At 30.6% G+C, this 19,100-nt stretch overlaps 1 protein-coding gene across 2 annotated transcripts in view; it reads right to left on the minus strand.

Moving 5' to 3' along the window:
• Window positions 1–305: 305 nt before the first annotated feature.
• The window catches only part of LOC108917968 (cadherin-23), a 42,162-nt gene continuing 23,367 nt past the window's right edge, over window positions 306–19,100 (minus strand). Inside the window, exons 13-22 of one of the 2 annotated variants that reach the window (XM_018724798.2) lie at window positions 16,351–16,532; window positions 16,014–16,210; window positions 14,115–14,295; window positions 13,645–13,810; window positions 11,213–11,345; window positions 8,357–8,533; window positions 6,799–6,914; window positions 6,395–6,622; window positions 3,566–3,690; window positions 306–825 (exon numbers count right to left, since the gene is read on the minus strand). In XM_018724798.2, the coding sequence (XP_018580314.1) occupies window positions 822–825; window positions 3,566–3,690; window positions 6,395–6,622; window positions 6,799–6,914; window positions 8,357–8,533; window positions 11,213–11,345; window positions 13,645–13,810; window positions 14,115–14,295; window positions 16,014–16,210; window positions 16,351–16,532 (1,509 nt within the window). In that variant the 3' untranslated portion in view covers window positions 306–821. Of the gene's footprint in view, window positions 826–3,561; window positions 3,691–6,394; window positions 6,623–6,798; window positions 6,915–8,356; window positions 8,534–11,212; window positions 11,346–13,644; window positions 13,811–14,114; window positions 14,296–16,013; window positions 16,211–16,350; window positions 16,533–19,100 lie in introns of both variants that reach the window. The other variant, XM_018724797.1, reaches the window with a different exon arrangement.

Consider the following 19,100-nt stretch of genomic DNA (forward strand, 5'->3'; position numbering starts at 1 on the left):
AACAAACTAGCAAAATTTGACGTGTGCTAAATAGTACGACGCGACGTGTTACTCCCTCTATATCTCAGCAGCTATGAAATGCTCGCATTTATTTTTTTCTGTAATTTCAGCATTTATTTTTTCCTTCTTCTTACCTCGTATGTGTTAATTCAAGGAAACAAATTTATCCTTAACGAATTGATTTCCAAATTTGTAAACATTCTGTGTACCTGTAAGGTAAGTGCGTTTTTTTACAGAACTTTATTTTTCATGCAAGGGTAACGGATTAAGCTAAAACTATTGGAAGGATTACAAAAACTTATTACTACATTTACGTTTATATTTATACTAAAATTGAAAATATGCCTAGAATACAAAAATAGGACATATAACTACAACAGAATACATCTAAATAATGAATGAATAGTAATAGTAAAAAAGATAAAATACAGAACTTGATTACTCCACATTTTCAATACGTGATATATTTGTTCTCGTTATTCTACATAGTATAAAGTATAGAACAGCATATAAATATATTTTAAATATACGAAAAGAACAATTTTAGATTCGGTTACTTAAAAAATATATCACTATTGAAAACAAATTTATAATGGTTTCAGTTCAATTTTCAGTTAGAGTAAAATTACAACTATCAATTTAGAGATTGAAAATGAGCGTGTAGTTAAATTTTAAATGTTCCTAATTTAATAGTTTTTTAGTTGTATAAATTAGTTAAAAATGTTATACTATTCTTAAGAAGTTTATTGTTATGTTCGTCTCACTTGTATAAGAAGCCTCTCCAGATTGGGGTTCTTCCACTCTGGCTGTAGCAATCAGCTTCAACTTAAAAATAAAAAATATGTGATGCACACTTCTATTTTGTCTTCAAGCAGATATAGTAATGAAAATAATGCCACCAGAATGTTATGACATAATATATATTTTACACGGGTGTTACAAGAAGTAGTTGAAGCCGTTAGTTATAGATTCTGTGGCTAAAAATGATGGAACTTTCCTTATATAAGGTGCTAAAACTAGAATTTAAAAAACGATTTTTATTAAGAATTTAAGTTTTTGAGATAATCATTTTAAATTTTGTAGACATCATGTTGACATATTTTTTGTGTAATTTTGGGAGAAAGAATTGTTGTGCTCACGGAGGAAAAGGTTAGTTAAAAATAATAAACGGCCTCCAAACGTCAAATGTGTAGGCAACCCTTAGTTTATCTGGTTAGCGAAGCTTGTACACTTCGGTTGCCAGATATCACAACATCTTGTAAACCAAGCTCAAAATAAAATTTCGCATGAATGAAAAAATAAGATTAAGTAATTTCTTAATAACCTAAAGATACCTATCTAATATTCTGAAACCAGAGATGTGTTAAGAAACTGTTGCTGCGAGCAATGGATACTATGATTTACTTTTTTCCATGCGTGCAAAGATTTATTTCAACAGAATTACACAAAAGATTTATCAGCAGCATAAGATCTGAATATTTAAAAAACACATCGGATTTATTAATAAAAATCTTTTATTCAATTATAATTTTAACACCCTGTCATGAAAAAGAAGCGTCTAAAAGAAACCAACAGAAGGCAAATCGCATTATTTTCTCCCAAAAAGTCTGCTGACAGCTTGACATAATATGTCAATACCTACCCTTTGAAATGCACTGTCAAATGCACTCGTTTCTTTAACGTGACCATCTCGAACATTAGGAGATAGGTATAAATATACACACAGGGTGTTCCGTATAAAATTTCTCAGCTCTATACCTAAGACCAAAGGAGGATAATCTAAGTTCTACAGCAACAGTTCAAATGATATTAGTCTTTATAGCTATATAAAATATAAATGGAGCAGCGAACCAAAGAAATTTTCGCAGACATGAATTTTGGATCGATTGATGTGAAAATCTACTAAATTTTGATCAGTTTTTAAAATGATCAATTTCTGTGTTCGGAAGTATTTTGATATGAAGTAAAACTTATTCTATTCAGCTTCCTGTTTGATCGCAAATTACTTTTTATTGGAACTTCTGTTTTTTTTTTTTTGGTACCTAATTTAAGAATGTTATAGTTAGCCACAAAAAACGTATATATTATTAAAGTTATTAATTCATACGCTTTGCTCAAAATTTACATTGAACTACATGGATTACTTTTAAAAGTTCCAGTTATCGAAAGATTTCTTGGGGTCGCAGCGCAATACTGTCCCGAGTAATTTCGAATTTCATTCAACTATTGAATATCACCTTCATAACCTTTTGCAGAGCTTCTACGCGCGAAAAATCCAGCAAAAAGTAGTTAACGACGCTAAAGGACATCTAGCCGACCACCCTAAAGAAGCAAGAGTTACTGAGTGATCTAAATTTTATGTATGTTTCGAATTCAACCGCCGAACTGTCTACAGAGCCGCAAACTGTTCCAAATATTTAAGTCTGATGACAACAAGAACTATCGTGAGTGACTCTCGCGGAACGCCAAATTTTCGCCCCAGTTCCGAATTTTTACGCAAAGGAGAAATCAGCAGTCATAAATCTTTCGAAGCCAAGTATCAAGATCCGAAACGAACAGCAGTCTTCGAGATATCGCGGAGTCTTGATCTAATATCAACTTTGGGATGTTGCAGTAACTAGACCGATCAATCTTTGACCAGTGGAGTACGAACCCGAATTCATTCAATACCTTGAATTTATTTAAAGGAAAATAACTACCAATGGGATTTACACGACAGGTCCAAGAAACCTAAAATGTCAAAAACAGTTTTTTCGAATTCAACTTCTATATTACATAGTTGCATTGCATAGCACCGCTGTACTTGTGACATGCTAATTTATTGTAAAAATTTACAGAAATAAACTTTTTGCAATTTAGAACATTGTTAAAAATTTGTTGTGACCGCACAAAACCAGACCATCTAGCGTCCAATTCGCTGAGGACTTCCTGTGTCTGGATTGAAGATTCTAAGGAATAAAGCCAGACTTAAAAAGCAGTGCCAAAAACCAGAAATAGACAGAGAAATAATTAAAAAATTAGACAATGTGCAAAAAGTACTCAACAATTCAGTAGAAAACGACTCACTTGAAAACCTTTCTACCAAACCAGTGCCATACCAAGGATAAAGTTATAAACAAATAACAGAGAGCGTGTCCTACTATTTGATCCAAAGAGAACATCAGATACTGTTAGACAGAGGGAGCCGCGGTGGAAAGGGGTCAAAATGTACCCTGTCTGCAATGAGGTGGTACGTTGTTGGTGGATTATGCAGGAACCCTCAGGGTACAACAGCAAGAGAAGGGGATGGAATGTGATAATACCCGAAAACAAGATAAAGTAATTTATGTGTATTGCACAGTTACATTACATAGTTTATGTTTAGATATCTTTTATGGTTTACAAGATATCGTACTAGAGAATTTTAAACGGAGGACCCTATATAAATTATTAAGTTATTCCTAAGACTGAGTCTGTATCAAACTGGTTGTTCTCTACACGTCTGAGTGGATATGGTGACAAAATAAGAATACTGAATAAAGAAATGGGTTTATCGGTTATTTTACAAAAACAATTACTTACTCACAATAGAAAGACGCTCTTGCCACTTTTAATTGGATATATAAATCGTGGAGGTGCAAAGTTGAATTTCTGAACTTCTACAGTTACAGAATAAGTAGCTACATTAGGTGGATCCCCTCTATCGGCAACCTAAAAAGTTATATAATCTGTTAATACCTAAGAGGCTATATTTTTGTAAATAAAAAAAATGAGATCTCAAGATTATAGAGTAATGAATGAGTTTACAGATAAGTCGGTATATTTCTTTGTGGAAGTGGTAGTGCGTGCAGCTAATTTATAAAAATAATAAGTATTATTTATTATTCTTTTTTTATGTTCCGTACTAGTAAATAAAGTTTGAACCTCATATACATTTGCAGGTAAATTTGAAAATTCTGCTTACAGACAAATGAAATCTTATAATTTCGTTCAAATTATAGTTAGCAGTACAGTACCTTTGCACATAATATACAGGGTATCCCTAAAAGTTCTTTACAATGCTCGACTAGATACAGTGCGGCTCAAAATAAGTCGATTTAACTAAACTTACCTTAGTTCAAAGTTGCTCCGTTTGGGCGGTTTACGGCCTTGAAGTTAAAATTTTGAATTTTTTATAAATTTAAAACGCCTTATGCGATTTTCTAAAATTTGACACCGCTCTTTAAGACAATAAAGCCCACTAAACATTTAATTTTTGTGTCAAGATTGCTGCCAATGATTATAATTACAAGTTTTAAATAATTCATGAGAGTTATCGAGTCTTATCAAGAGTACCTTTTTTGTAGTAAATAATTTACTTAATCTAAATGTTATATTTAAAATTCTTTTCTTCTATTGGTGTAGAATTATGGAATTAATAAAGATTTCACTATTGTAACTTCAGAGACGTATACTCAATAAACGGAGCAACTTTGAACTAAGGTAAGTTTAGCTAAATTGACTTATTTTGAACAACACTGTATCTAGTGGAGCGTTGTAAAGATCTTTTAGGGACACCCTGTATAATATAATGAGAATCCTGACAATAAGTTAACTGCCTTACTCTTAATCATCTGCTGCTTTATACTGGTTTTTAATAATGATTTGGTTTCTATAATTGAAAACTATCTTACTGGTAGGAAACAATATTGTATATAAATATCATCACTAATTAATAGCGCAGTGCTACAGGGGTCTACTTTAGGCCCCTTATTTTTTATGATTTATACCTCTCAGTGTGAAAAAATATATCTCAATGCAAATCACACTTTTACGTTGACGTCACACAGTTATATTATTTTTTCAAAGAAAATAGAAAACAACAAATTAATCATAGTAAGCAGTTATTTAAATTCTGTTTCAAATATATAAATATTGTTTTTATAATCCTTTAAAATCTAAACTAATGTAATGTGGAAGATGCGCTGCTAGAGTTCGATCTAAAGTCGCAACGATTTTAAATTATTTGATGATCTACTTGAACTACAACCAATCAATTTAGGTTTAACAATTGATACTTCCTTGAAACATACCAGATTAATTTGATAATTAAACGATGTTTTGATTATCCGAAATTGTTCTTTTCTAATAGAGAATCATCTAGTAAAGAAGATATAATTTTAGTATGATGATTTTATCACACATGTAAGTTATTGCAGTATTATCCATAAAAAAAAGACGATCAAGAGCGTTAAATTAAAAAATTTTAGTTCTTAAATCACCACTTTAATGAAAAAATTTGATTAGAACTACACACAACACAATATTAATATGATTTAAGAATACTTTTTTTATCCGTGTCAGCACATCAACGTCTTTATTTCAATGTTGCTTGACCCATCAGATAACAAAATATTATAATGTGGGGAGATACGGAATATAATAAAAACTTATAACCGACCATTATTTAAAGTCAAAATTGAAAGTTTTATATTCATTTAACTTATTTTAAATTTTTTCTTCAACGTGACGTTAATTGTAGTGGATATACCGAGTGGGGCATTTATCTTGAGACAAAATAATATCTTAGTTGGACTCGGTTATTTTGAAAAAGTTTCAGCCAAAAATTGTAAAGCACTGAGGGGGCCATTGAAAGGTCCATATTACAACTTCCGTTGTTGACCGAAAAGTGGTGTTTTTAGACCGGAAGTAATTTTTTTAAAATAGAAACACCCATTTTTTTACCACGGATTTCGATTGAAAACGAAAAAAGAAACTTTTTGTTCTTATTATTTTTTCAATTTAACCCATATTTTGGCCATAAAATGGGCATAAAAACAAAAAAAACAAGAACTTTGAGACAACGGAGTATCTTGTTGTGATCACTTTTTTTTTAATGTTTTATACAAAAGTTGTAGGGTAAAAAGGGGAGCTTTCTTGACATGACCTTGAAGATGACCTTGTCCTTGACTTCAAGGTCGTTTGAGGATCAAATTCAAAATTTTAAATGCTACCTTCCTTTTTGACCTCGGAAATTACAAATTACCTACTTTAAAAATTTCAATGCCGCACTATATATTACTAGAATAGAAATACATACACATTAATGCACAGTTAAATTAATTTTTTTACAGGTGCAACCTGGAAAGCACATATATTAATAAAAAAGTGTTAAATTTCATTTTAAATCCAGATATAATAGCATCGAAAAATTCCTCAACAAACACAAAAGCTCCACTGTTACACTCTATAATAAAAAATGAATTATGTTTCATATTAAAGATAAAAGAGATAATTTAACGGCTTGAATGAATAAATTCTGTATGTACTTTATGACTTCAAGAAATGTTATCATTGAAATACGTCTACCTTTTAGTTTCATTTCATTATTATTATTTTTACATATTTTTTGTTATTAAAATCAATTTAATCGTACCCGGATTGCTACAGTGTAATTTCCAAACGCCCCTCTCAAATCTTCAGATGCAATCAGATTTGCCTGCTTGTGAGTTAAATCCACATAGTAATTTTCATCTGTAGTAATATCAAACAAACTAGAACTATCTTCGCCATTGGAGTTTTCAATTCTTGTGATTTCAAAATCTATTTCAGCGTTATCGCCTTCGTCTATATCCATTGCTAGTATTATTCCAATTATGTCACCCTGAAATCAAATTGAAAATTATAAACTTATAGTCATCTAAATAAATTTTTAGAGGTACAGAGCTTTTCTCACGAACAAATATATCTTTTATATCAGGCGATCCTAATAGTGTAGCCAGGATCAGATTGGATGTGTTACTGAATAAAAATATATAATTTAAATATTTTTGAACGTACCTTTTCAACGTTTTCAGAAGTGCTTAACTTCGTAGTCAAAACTTCTGGGACGTGGTCGTTAATATCCAGCAACCGAATTCTTATTATTTTGGATACATAATTGGGGTTCCTGTCATCTATAAAGAACTGAGAATTAGTTCTTATTACAAAGGAAATCAATCTATTTTTCATCTCCAAGCTGTAGTTAATCCGTGGTGAAACATAAAAAATAAGACAATTTTATTCTATAAATCACGAAGGGTAAACCGCTGAGGAAGTTTTTGTACATGTCCCCAGGAAGTCGGGAAGAAGTTGGAGGAAGTTATAAGGAAGCTGAGGAAGTTGAAAGGAATTCCGAATGAAAGGAATTCTGAAGGAAGTCGGGGAAGTTTTTAGGAATTCCAAGGAAGTTGAGGAAGTCTGGAGGAAGTTAGGAGGAAGTCGGGAAGTTGGAACCAAACTGCGCATGCGCGAACGGTAAACGCATGCGCAGTATTATCTTTAATAGAAAAATGCGGAGAAGGTTAAACATTTATGTGGAGGAATTACGAAGCAGTCTAGAGAAGGTCTTTGTACAGCAGAAGGATTTTGTACAGAATTCAGGGAGCGGTTTACCCCTCGATAAATCATTAACTTATTGTCAAAGTAGATTTTTTTTTAATCAAACATTATTTTATAAAATTAGTGTATTGCAGTGAAATATGTCGCATTTATGATTGTAAGGATGTTAAAAACATCGAATTTATTATTTTTTCAGCTAACTTGTAAGAGTTTTATTCATTATAAGCAGTTATTATTTGCAAGACAACTTCCCAACAAATTCACAGATTGACAAAATATAGGTACCAAAAAGTATCATCGATGTGAATGAAAATAACTTCATAGACAAACTAGCTACTTTTTAGCACACCTAGATATTTGTATCAAAGAGCGTATAACTATGAGTTCATCTGATGAGAATTTTATTCCTTAATTTGAATGAATTTATTACCTTTTGCAGCAAAAATAATCATCTTTGGTTCCCTTCTATCAAAAACAAAACAATTTGGAACTATAGTCCACATTTTCTTTTTTCCACAAATTTCCGAATTTATTGTACACTTTTTTGGAAACACACTTTTAGCTTCTTGGAATATTTTTATCTTCTTCAAAGGACAGTAAAATTCTATTATTATTTTTAAATATTCATATTACCTACTGAAAAATAATAGGTACCCAATATCGTCAGATATAGTAATTTGCACAACTGCGAGTTTAGATGCAACAAGCACTAGTTAGAAAACAATCAATCAACATCAATACCAACTATTAAGATGATATAAGAACATTTTAGAACATAAAAGTATTTTGCTTGCAGGTAGGTGACAAAAAATACTCATTTTGTCAACTGAAAATTTAACGAAAATGTCGACTTTGATGAGTTTTCGGAAAATAACTATTCTGTGCATAAAACATAAACACAGTTTTTGAGTGACTTTGTAAAATGAAAAATTAAGAGTTTTTTTTTTCAACTCCATCCATGGACACGCTCTATGTATTTTTCCCTATCAAAATAATATATTCCTGAGAATTTACTTACTTTGTAAAAAGTGCGGATTGTCCTGGCATGTCATAGGGCAGATATAAATTGAATCTCCTAAGTCTCTGTCTATATCCGCATAGCCATTTCTCACTAATATTACATTATTGACAATTATAAATTTATCTGCACACGTCTGTGTCATATCCAAATAACACGCAACAGTATGGAATGGAACTACAAAGGAACGATTTAATTATTTATTTTTGTAAAATAGTAAACGTTATTGCAATCAAAAGATAAAATACACTGCCCCTTCTCTAAATTTCCTAAAATTTATGAAATTATATAGTTTGTGTAAATGGGAGTCCAATCAAGTATCTATGGTAAAACCCTTCGAGCCCCGGGTTTCATTTTCAATCACCGCGCCCCCGTGGGGTCTTATTGACCCAAGGCAATTTTTAAATAGTTGTATTTACTAAAGTATCCATTATTTGTTTATGCCAGCATTGGAGGGTACATTTTAATGTTTTAAAAATGTGGTCTCCATTTAAGGCAACAATTTTTTATTATAACTCTAAAAAAAAACGTCGAAAATGAAAAGTGTTTTTTTTTCATCGTATAATTTTTTTAATGTACAATATTTTTAGCTAAAAATCTAGTGTTTTTATTTCAAGGCATAATATTTGAAGGAAAACAAATTGACTTCTTTGAAATATATAGGTATATTTATTTTAGGTATTTTAGGAATAAAATTATGTTTTTTTTATTGAATAAATCAATTTACTTTGAAATTATATTAAAATACATTATACCACTTAATATTTTTATTCAGCACTGCGTTTTCATACTCTGCTTCTGGTTCCTCGGATTCCTGAGATACTGTAGATTCCGTATCTGAAAATTTCTCAGATTCTGCAAATTCTGTATCTGAATGTTCGGAAAAACAATATTCTCCTTCATCTGATAATTCATCTACGAATTCATCAGAAGCTTCATGATCTTGTATAATATCATTGATGGCTCTCCTGCGAAAATTGTAGATCATTTTACTGTAAAAAATTAGTAAAAAATGTATTAAAAAAGAATTGGTGAAAGATATTGAATATTATGATTACTTACTTCCTCAGGAATTAAAAAACTGAAAAAATACAACAATAGAAAACTCGAAAAAATGACGCGTCGCTCCGAGTGGTGTTAATTGTGCAGGGTGATTCATTATATTTTGACCCCCTTTAACTTTTTTGTTTTTAGAGTTATAAGAAACTATGAAATACGAGAGTTGTACGATTTTTTATGAAGTTTTCGAAAATCATACAAAACAAATGAAGTCCAAACAAAATGGCCGTGGACCTTGTTAATTTAAATGAAATACCCTGTATATGTTTACATATTTGGATAGAACGGTCACTGTCAAACATAACCACATAGGGTTTGTTGGGTCAATTTCTAACAATAAGCGAAATACTATTAAAACACGAAAAGAAGGATTTTTATTGAGAAAATAAGACATCATTCTAATTGTTAGACCTCTTTCAGGCATTTCTGCTTTTTTTCCAGTTACTTAAGGATTTACAGATTTATTACAAATAAATATATATTTTGACAAACGATCCAAAATGCCTATAGGTATTTTAACTAAATCTCACTCATGGACATTACTATATGGTAGGTCATGACAGTGTCAGGTAGTAATATCATGATAAAAATGTTATTGATTGACAGTTTGTCTTATTATTTAATTAAAATAGTTACACAAAATATTGAAATATTATTAGAAATTAAAATAGAATATGGATAACTTTACTCTATTTTAATTCCTATAATATTTCAATTTTCTACTTCTGTGTAACCCATTTTAATTAAATAATAATACAAACTGTCAAACAATAACAATGTTGTCATGACATTACCTGTCACTGCCACTACCCACCATATAACACATAATATAATTATTGAGATTAAGTTAAAATACCTTTAAATATTTTGGACCATAGCAATGTCCGGTTTGTTACAATATATTTAACTAAATTTGTAAATCCTTACGTAATTTGAAAAAAAGCAGAAATGTCTGAAAGAAGTCTAAGAATTAATTACAAGATATCTTATTTTGTTAATAAAAAACCTTTTTTTCGCTTTTTATTAGTATCTCGCTTACTGTTACATATGTGCCCAACAAACTCTATATTACTATGCTCGACAGGGAACGCTCTATCCAAATGTGTAAAAATATGCAGAGTGTTCTTTTTAACAAAGTTAACATCCGTGGCCATTTTGTTTCGCCTTCATTTGTTTTTCTACTATCATTTTCGAAAACTTCATAAAAAATCGTGCAACTTTTATATTTCACATGTTTTTATAACTCTAAAAACAAAAAAGTTAATGAGGGATTCAAAATACAGTGAATCACCCTGTATCCACACTCCAACTTTGAACGAATGCTGCAAGCATACCAACTATAGTACATGGGTTGTTCGTACATAAACTTTAACATTTTTTAAATTTTTATAGGTAGCGTTAGTAGTGCCGTTTCTTGCAATAGAAAGGAGATATGAAAATTGAAATAAAATACTGTAGGTACTTTGTACCCACCCGGGACTCGAAGCGTTAAACTTGGATTAGCTGAAAGGTCAATAATGGTAGAAATAATTATTTGCAGTGTGAATGTTTAATTTCCCTATCATATTTTTCAAGTAAACCGCCTTGAGCAGTCAAAAAGTGACATTATCGTGACAACTAGTGGTTCTAGTTTTCAACTAGAATAATTAAGATAATTAATAAATATAATATTAAAGTGTGTTTTTCCAGTTCCATGAAAAAAAATTCCTAAAGTATATCCAAAAAAAAAAAACAGCCTTAAAAGTAGAAGACAAGGGATACAATATTTTGATTGTGCAAATTAAATATTTAACTTACTATCTCTGTCATCGTCATGAGTGCCGATTACAGCAACCTCTCTATTTGGTTCGCTTTTCTCATCAACAGATACCATATCGTTAATCGTTATAACAGGAACTTTGTTGTTGGTGTCGATTATATAAAAGGGGATCTAAATTATGAACAAAAGTTAGATAGGTAAACCATCCATTTTAACATTACTTGGAAATAAAATAGTTCGTTATAAAAATAAAAGTCTTATTTAGTTTAATACCTTTTTAAATTTTTTGTTGAATAATATGAAATAAACACAAAAACCTTTTGTTGCATAAGTCTAATAATTTCAAAAATATTGAAAAAGAGCCCTATTCCTTCGGTATTATTTAGCAATAATAATTATCATATATAACACCATAAACAAAAATCTAAAGGATTAAGATTTGGTGACCGAGCAGGCCAAATCTATCACCGAAATATTAACTAATATTGAACACCTTGAAAAAATACGTAGAGGAGCTCCAATTTCTTGTAAAACATTATACGAAATATTTTCTAACAGAATTAGTATTATTGTAATTAAAAAGTCGAAGTAGTTTTGCCATTTAGTCATCGAATAAAAATAAATGGCTCAATTAAATAATCTCCATACATTAAAGAAAATTTTTGTTAAATGTTTATAGTCTCATGCGAATTATAGTCAATCCAATATTCCATCGATAAGTATTGTGAACAATAAAAATTTGGTCTTGTGGTTAAATTGATTGTATGGTTTAGTTTTATAAGCCACTTATATGCAGAAATTCTAGCTCTATGGAAAATATGCCACTGTAAACTTTTACACTCACTGGATATGATGGACAGATGTAGCGTAAAAAACTATTGTCCAATTACAAAATATCAAATTTGGCGAAAGCTTTTGAAACTGGAATTCAGTTCTCCTGAATGTGAGTCATAAAGTCAACTCGACTTTATAAAAACCAGATTCAGGTCATGTTGATGCAATTTATGTTGACCCATCATGGGATTCTTCCTGACAAATTTAATTGTGTTGATGTTTCTGGTAAATTGTGTAAAGTATTTAACTCGCATCTTCATAACATTTGCTCAATAGTAATAGTCGATAGAATTTAGCGTATTATCTGGGGTTGCTTAGGGTTCAATTTTAGGTCCGTTATTATTTAAAATTTATATTAGTGGTACCTTCTTGCCTTGAGTAACGTGATTTATTACAGAATAACCTTGATCGAATTAATGGTTGGTGTAACTGAAATAATATCAACTTGAACATTAAAAAGTGGAGTATTCTTATTATCTAGCAAGCAGATTAGATTAATCTTTTCTTATAAAAGATAACCCTTCTTCCAAGATCTAATATATTGAATGATCTAGGATTCTATGATTCTTCGACTCTCATGTAACCATCATACTAATTAAATTTTTAATAAATATATGCGTTTTATTATACAGTGAACTACTTTATTTTTCATACGTATGCTTCAGACCAGTCTGATATCAGAAATATCAGTCTGAATCATACGATTGAAAATGTAAAAAGAAAATTTTTAATGAAAGTTTATTTTAAGTAAAATTGATTTCATCCCCATGACTTATTATTAGCCGAGTACAAACATTGACAATTTTGGCATGTCATATACCTGGTGTAAATTCGAAATACCGCACATAGGTATAGGCTTCCAATAACTAAAACGCATATTTTGTCATCATTTTCATTGTATCAATTGTGCAAGATTTATATCTCTGCAGGTCTCAATTGATCTATTTCATATTTCTACTTCTAAAATCAAAACTATGATTAAGAAATTAGTATATGCTTATCGTTTTTGTGTTTTGTCTCTTTTATATATTGTTTCTTACTTTGTTTGACTAACCTGTTCTGTAAATGGTTTCAGCTGTTGGGCAATTATATATTAAAACAAATAAATATTTAAATGAAATAAATGATAGGAGTATAATAATTGTTTAAAAGTATGATAAGCACTGATCATTAATAAATTAACAGTAGGTATCTAGAACCTGTCTTTATTTAAACGGAAATGTATTATACCAGTCTTAGTTTATGGCAAGGAATAACTCTGCCAATATCTCGATATCGATTTCCATAAATACATTGTACTTCATAGAAGCTGCATTTTGCTTTCCCTCATAATGTTAATTAAATAGTACACAAAAAATAAAGGACATGATAGCTAACAATCACTTTGTAGTCAACTGACAACTGAAAATGGATGATAATAATTTAATACCTGAATTACTACCGACCGACAATCATTCATACTGACCTGAATTACTACCGACCGACAATCATTCATACTGATAAAGATATTTTAGATATTCTCATATTTTTGCATAAAATAAGGTTATAACTGCATATAAACTGTTTTCTCTAAAACGGTTAAGATGAGGACCCATGCTGTATAAAACTTTCTTGTAGGTACTATATAATTACTTACCATCAATGGGTCGGATGTATGTGTATAGCCATTATCGCTAGCAGTACAAGAATAGTTGAAATAAAATGTTTTGTCCTTATCCGCATCTACCAGGTTTGAGTCCTTTACAGTCAATACACCAGTTGCTTCATTGACATCAATCCAGTCGAAGTTTGGATCAACTGGCCTGTAAAGTATGTAGTTTATATTCAGACATAATTAATTCGATATCGTTTATTGGTTTATCACAGCAAATACTGTAAAGTTTGGATGTCAGTTATTTTGGAGACTATCTCTGCAATATCTTTAAAATTTTTAATCATATAACAACTTTAAGAGTCAACAGAGTAGATATTATAATTTATCTGGATTGTAGGTATTTGACATTCTCGAAGTTATTCATGTATTTGGTAAACATGTTTGAAAAGATTTATGACTACTACTTCTATGTCAATTAAGTATCATTAATAACTAGGTATTAATTTACTTACGTGCAGTCGTATGTTACAGTGTCCCCAACGTCAAGATCAATCGCTACTATGGAACTGACATATGTCCATTTTGGTGCCAACTCCTGAACTGTTCTATTTTCTCTTCCGAATTCCGGCAAAATCGCCTCCGGGAAGTATGGAGTATTATCGTTTATGTCGTTTATACTAATTAGTATAATCACTGAAAAGCATACAAAAATATGAAAGAATTCTCCAATCGCACCAGTCGTTAAAGGAACCGATTGCCTCACTGAAATATACAGTCATTTATAATTTAACAGAATTTAGTAAACAATTTCAATTAAACAAAAGATTTGAAATGTGTTAACGATGCACAAAAACATACTAGAGATAAATAAAATTTAGATATATAAAGAGAAAAATACACATATAGTCTCCCAACGTGAATTAGAAAATAAATCAATGTGATTAAATTATTTATTGTACAATTTTTGAAGTATACTAATAAGGAGCTTCGATCATACCTAGTTAGTGGTGTTTCAGTCTTTAATGTTTGATGCTAATCCGAAGTGAAAATGCCTTTTAAATTTGTAGTTAAGTACTTACTTATATTAACAAATTTGAACTGAACTGTTTCAGTGCATTCCATACACGTGTGAAAGATTTAAAAAAGATTAAAAGCTGTGTTTACTTGGGACAAGATTTTTGTAATTCCCATTTTGAAATCTAAATTTACAGTAAGTCTTCCTAACAACAGCTTCTGAATTCTTCAGCAGTGAATCAGATGACATTTTTAGATCATCAACATAAAGAGATATAGAGTACGGATACTCTCAATATTATATGTATATAAATAATGAAACCAAAAGTGGGCTGGTGTTTAAACCCTGTGGAACACTTGACATTATGAATAGATACGAAAAGTTATTGAATTTAACATTTGTTAAATGTAGATGATATAATCCATCTTTTAAGGAATTTCCTATATAATATGTAGATTTCCGTGTATAATATTCTGAATTTTAACAGTTTAACAGTTACAGTGAACGTTATAAAAAAACCTTCAAAAATTAGTATTCAGTACATCTACTTGTTTTATTTATAATATCTTACTACACTATCTTCAACTGAACAGGAAGCCATTTAGGTTCAAAGATGAAGACCAAAACTTAATAAATAATATAATAATTTCCTGTCTATTAAAGCATTGTTGTTTTTCAGATGAACGAATTTAAGTATAGCTCCAAAATTTCTTAATATTGAAATCACTTTAAACTTTCCGAATATAAGTGTGACAATCATTTATAATACCTAATTTGATTTTCTACGAACATTTGAAAATTTTCGTTAGTAGATTCTTGAGTTTTTTTCCTAGTGTTATAAGAAAACCATAATGAATAGTCGTCATTAAACTTGATTTTATCTATATTTCTATCAACAATGGAAAGTAATATACTTCAAAATCAGTTTGGCATATTTTTGTTTTAATAGTGTTGCAAATTTATAGAATTACTTATATATTTTAAATATTTTGATTATAAAAAATAATCTGTTAGAGAATCAATATGGCCATAATGTGATATATTTTTCAATTATAAAAAAGGAGGCGATTGTCGTAAAAAAACGTCACATTCTCAAAGAGATTTTGAAAAATAATATAAAATTTTGTTAACAGTATCGGTGTTAGTGTACCGAAATCTATAATAAATACGTGTGCTACTAATCATCACTTTCATTTTGAAGTTTCGTGTTTCTGCAGACGGGTAGTTTGTATGTGAAATAGTACTATAATCAGCTCTAAGAAAGTTATATTTAAAATGTGATTTGTTGTATCTCATACTAGCTAAATCAGATTAAATACTAAGACAAATTTATTTAGTTTTATAATGTTTATTTTACGAGGGTTATATCATTATTATTATTGGAATATAATCTCACCTGATGTGTTTTGTTTGTCCATGAATTCAGGATCAGTCATCCAATCCGTAACTTTCAAAGAGATGAATAATGAATCGAAGAGTTCGAAATCGGGAGTTGTCCCATTAGGATTATTGTCGTTTACTATTAAATCAATTGCTATGTCTCTATTAGTGTCATCTGATTCATCCACTCTTCGATATTCCACATCTAAGAACCTATAAGACGATATATTCTTTATAATTAGAGATTATATCATCTTTAATGTAGAATGTAAAGTAAATGTTCAAAAAGTTTGCTTATTTAAATTGACAATTAGCAAATAATAAATTGATTAATATTCAATATATCTACTCACTTTACTTGCTGGCTAATTATTATCTCATCCATATCCAGTCTTCGTGAATTCTTCATGACATAAGACGCATCCCAGTCTATCTCCGCTGATAACTCTGCGGTGGTATCTATATCTGAGGCCGTTATGCTTGAATTTAGAGCTGTACCCGGTTGTTGATTTTCATCAACGGTAATTCGTTCTCCCTTAAAAAGGACTTTTGTTATGTCGAAATATGAAAAATAGGTAAAAGGATAGTCTTGGCCACTCATCTGCCTCATTCAATTTAATTATGTAGCTTAGGATTAAAGCGTATTTCATTCCCTGGGTTGACTGTCCGTATGACAGAAAGGTAATTCCTTGTGTGCGACGACGCTACGACAAATCTTCAAACCTGATTCCTAAGGGTTTATTCTTTAAATTGATGGATGGACGTAAAACAGTCTTCGAGAAATAATAAAAAAAAAATCATTGAATATATAGACTTTTTCTCATAATATACAAATATCTGTTGTATCGAAGTGATTTTTTGTTGGTACAGTAAACAGCCGCGAGACCAGTTGAGCTGATTAGCCAGCCACGAGCGCGAGAGTGGTCCAGCTAGGAATTATTACGTTGCCGCCCTCGTTCATAGAAGAGACCTGATAGTGAAATTGAATACAAAATTAATTTGCTGATCACCCGTCCATCACCAGTGTGATGGTCAAATCAAATTAATTATATTATTTAGTTTTAAACACCCTGTAGTAGTTAAGATATTTATTGTCATTATGTGTAACTACTTATAATTGTTATTGTTCTATTTAATATGCCGACTGGCAAATTGTTGAACTGAAAACAAATCCGTTTCAACAGAATTAATTGGAGCAATACATTTTTGTCTAAGCAAGAAGATGGTAACGAAATTGGTTGAATAGATGTATATTTTGTATGCGCCGTTTTATTGCTAACTCCCTACACTGGAACCTGAGCAGTTCTAAGTAAAAGAACATCACATCGCGATCCTGCAGTCAGTATAAGGGAGAAAGCTAAATTAAAATCAAATGGGAAAAAATGGGAAAATCGCAGTCAAAGGAAGAAGTTATTATTGCCCAAGACGGGAATAGTGGAGGCAATACAGTTGGAACGGGAGATGGATTTTCAATAAAAATTGCCATAGAAGCCGCAGTAATTATAATGGGTTGCATAATTATCATGGTTTACTGTTTTGGAAAATGCAAAAAAATATTGGAAAAGAAGATAAGAGCAGAAGTTACTAGAAGCCAGGAGGTCGTCTAAGGGAATGCCCAGAAAATTTCTTTTTAGGTTTTTAGGTAATGGTCAAGAAATACCTACTATTAATAATAATTTATGAACTAAATGTCCAATGGAAATGAATTTAGATATTTATTGGAGGAAATAAAGGTATTCTATCGGAACATAATTAAAGACAATAGTGCACGAAGAAAAGACATTAAAGTGATAAACCGTAAGTTTAGGAAATTAGATAAACTAAGAAATAATTTTGTTAAGTTAAAGGACATATGTAATAAATCTAATTTAGATATAAAAGTAAAAGATGAAATTAAGGGTTTTGCGGATGCTATAAACAAATATTTAGAGGCTACTAGTAAAATTTTAGATGACAGGTTTTGTCTCTCGCAGAGCAACCTGAGACGGTGAATCAAAATTTAAATTCAGCTAACTTCAATACTCAGTCAAATTCAGATTCTTTCGACTCAGATTGTTCGGAAGACAACAAAATGGCGGAAAATTTTGATTTAAAAACAGCAGCAACTTTATTGCCTGAGATGAACGGTAATGAAAATGTAACTAAACAGCTAATCGATGCCATCGAATTATATGACGCTATGTTAAACCAAACAGGAAAGAAATTATTAACATATATTTTAAAAACTAGATTGTCACAAAATGCGAAAATTAGATTAAACAAAACGTACGCTTCTAACGCGGATCTAATTACTGATATAAGGAACCATTTTATAACTAAAAAGTCGGAGCCAGCATTATCCTCAAAATTAAATAATGCAAAGCAAGGTAACAAAACTATCGAGGAATTCGGCAGTTTAATTGAAAACTTATTTGTAGACCTTATAATAACACAAAGCGAAGGTAAAGAAGACGCTGTTCAAATTTTAAACGGAGTAAATGAAAAACTGGCGATTAACGCATTTGCGAACGGTTTACGAAATAGTGACTTAAGAACGGTAGTAAAGGCCTTTACATTTTTCACACCTTGACCTATCACAGGGTTATTACCAAATTGAGTTAGAACCGTCCAGCCGACCATGTACAGCTTTTCCCACTGATCGGGGGCAATATAGGCTACGAAGGTTACCACAAGGACTCAAGTCTAGTCCTCATGCTTTCAGTAGAGCAATGTCAGTAGCAATGTCAGGACTAACATATGAATCTTGTTTCGTCTATTTAGATTTATTGTTTTTGGAAATAATTTAATAAATCATAACAGAAACTTAACAAAAGTTCTTCAAAGGTTAAGAGACGTAAATTTGAAACTAAATCCAAACAAATGCGAATTTTTGAAGAAAGATATTTTATATTTAGGGCACGTTATTTCTGCTGATGGAGTTTCTCCAGATCCTTCAAAAATTGAAGCTATTAAAAATTATCCGGTTCCTAAAGATTCTAACGGAACTAAGAGATTCGTAGCATTTGCAAATTATTATAGGAAATTTGTAAAAAATTTTTCACATATTGCTCTTAAATAATTTATCAAAGAAAGGCCAAAAATTTGTATGGACAGATAAATGTCA

Source organism: Anoplophora glabripennis, unplaced genomic scaffold (genome assembly GCF_000390285.2).
Source record: "Anoplophora glabripennis isolate ALB-LARVAE unplaced genomic scaffold, Agla_2.0 scaffold60, whole genome shotgun sequence".
Taxonomy (NCBI): Eukaryota; Metazoa; Arthropoda; class Insecta; order Coleoptera; family Cerambycidae; genus Anoplophora; species Anoplophora glabripennis.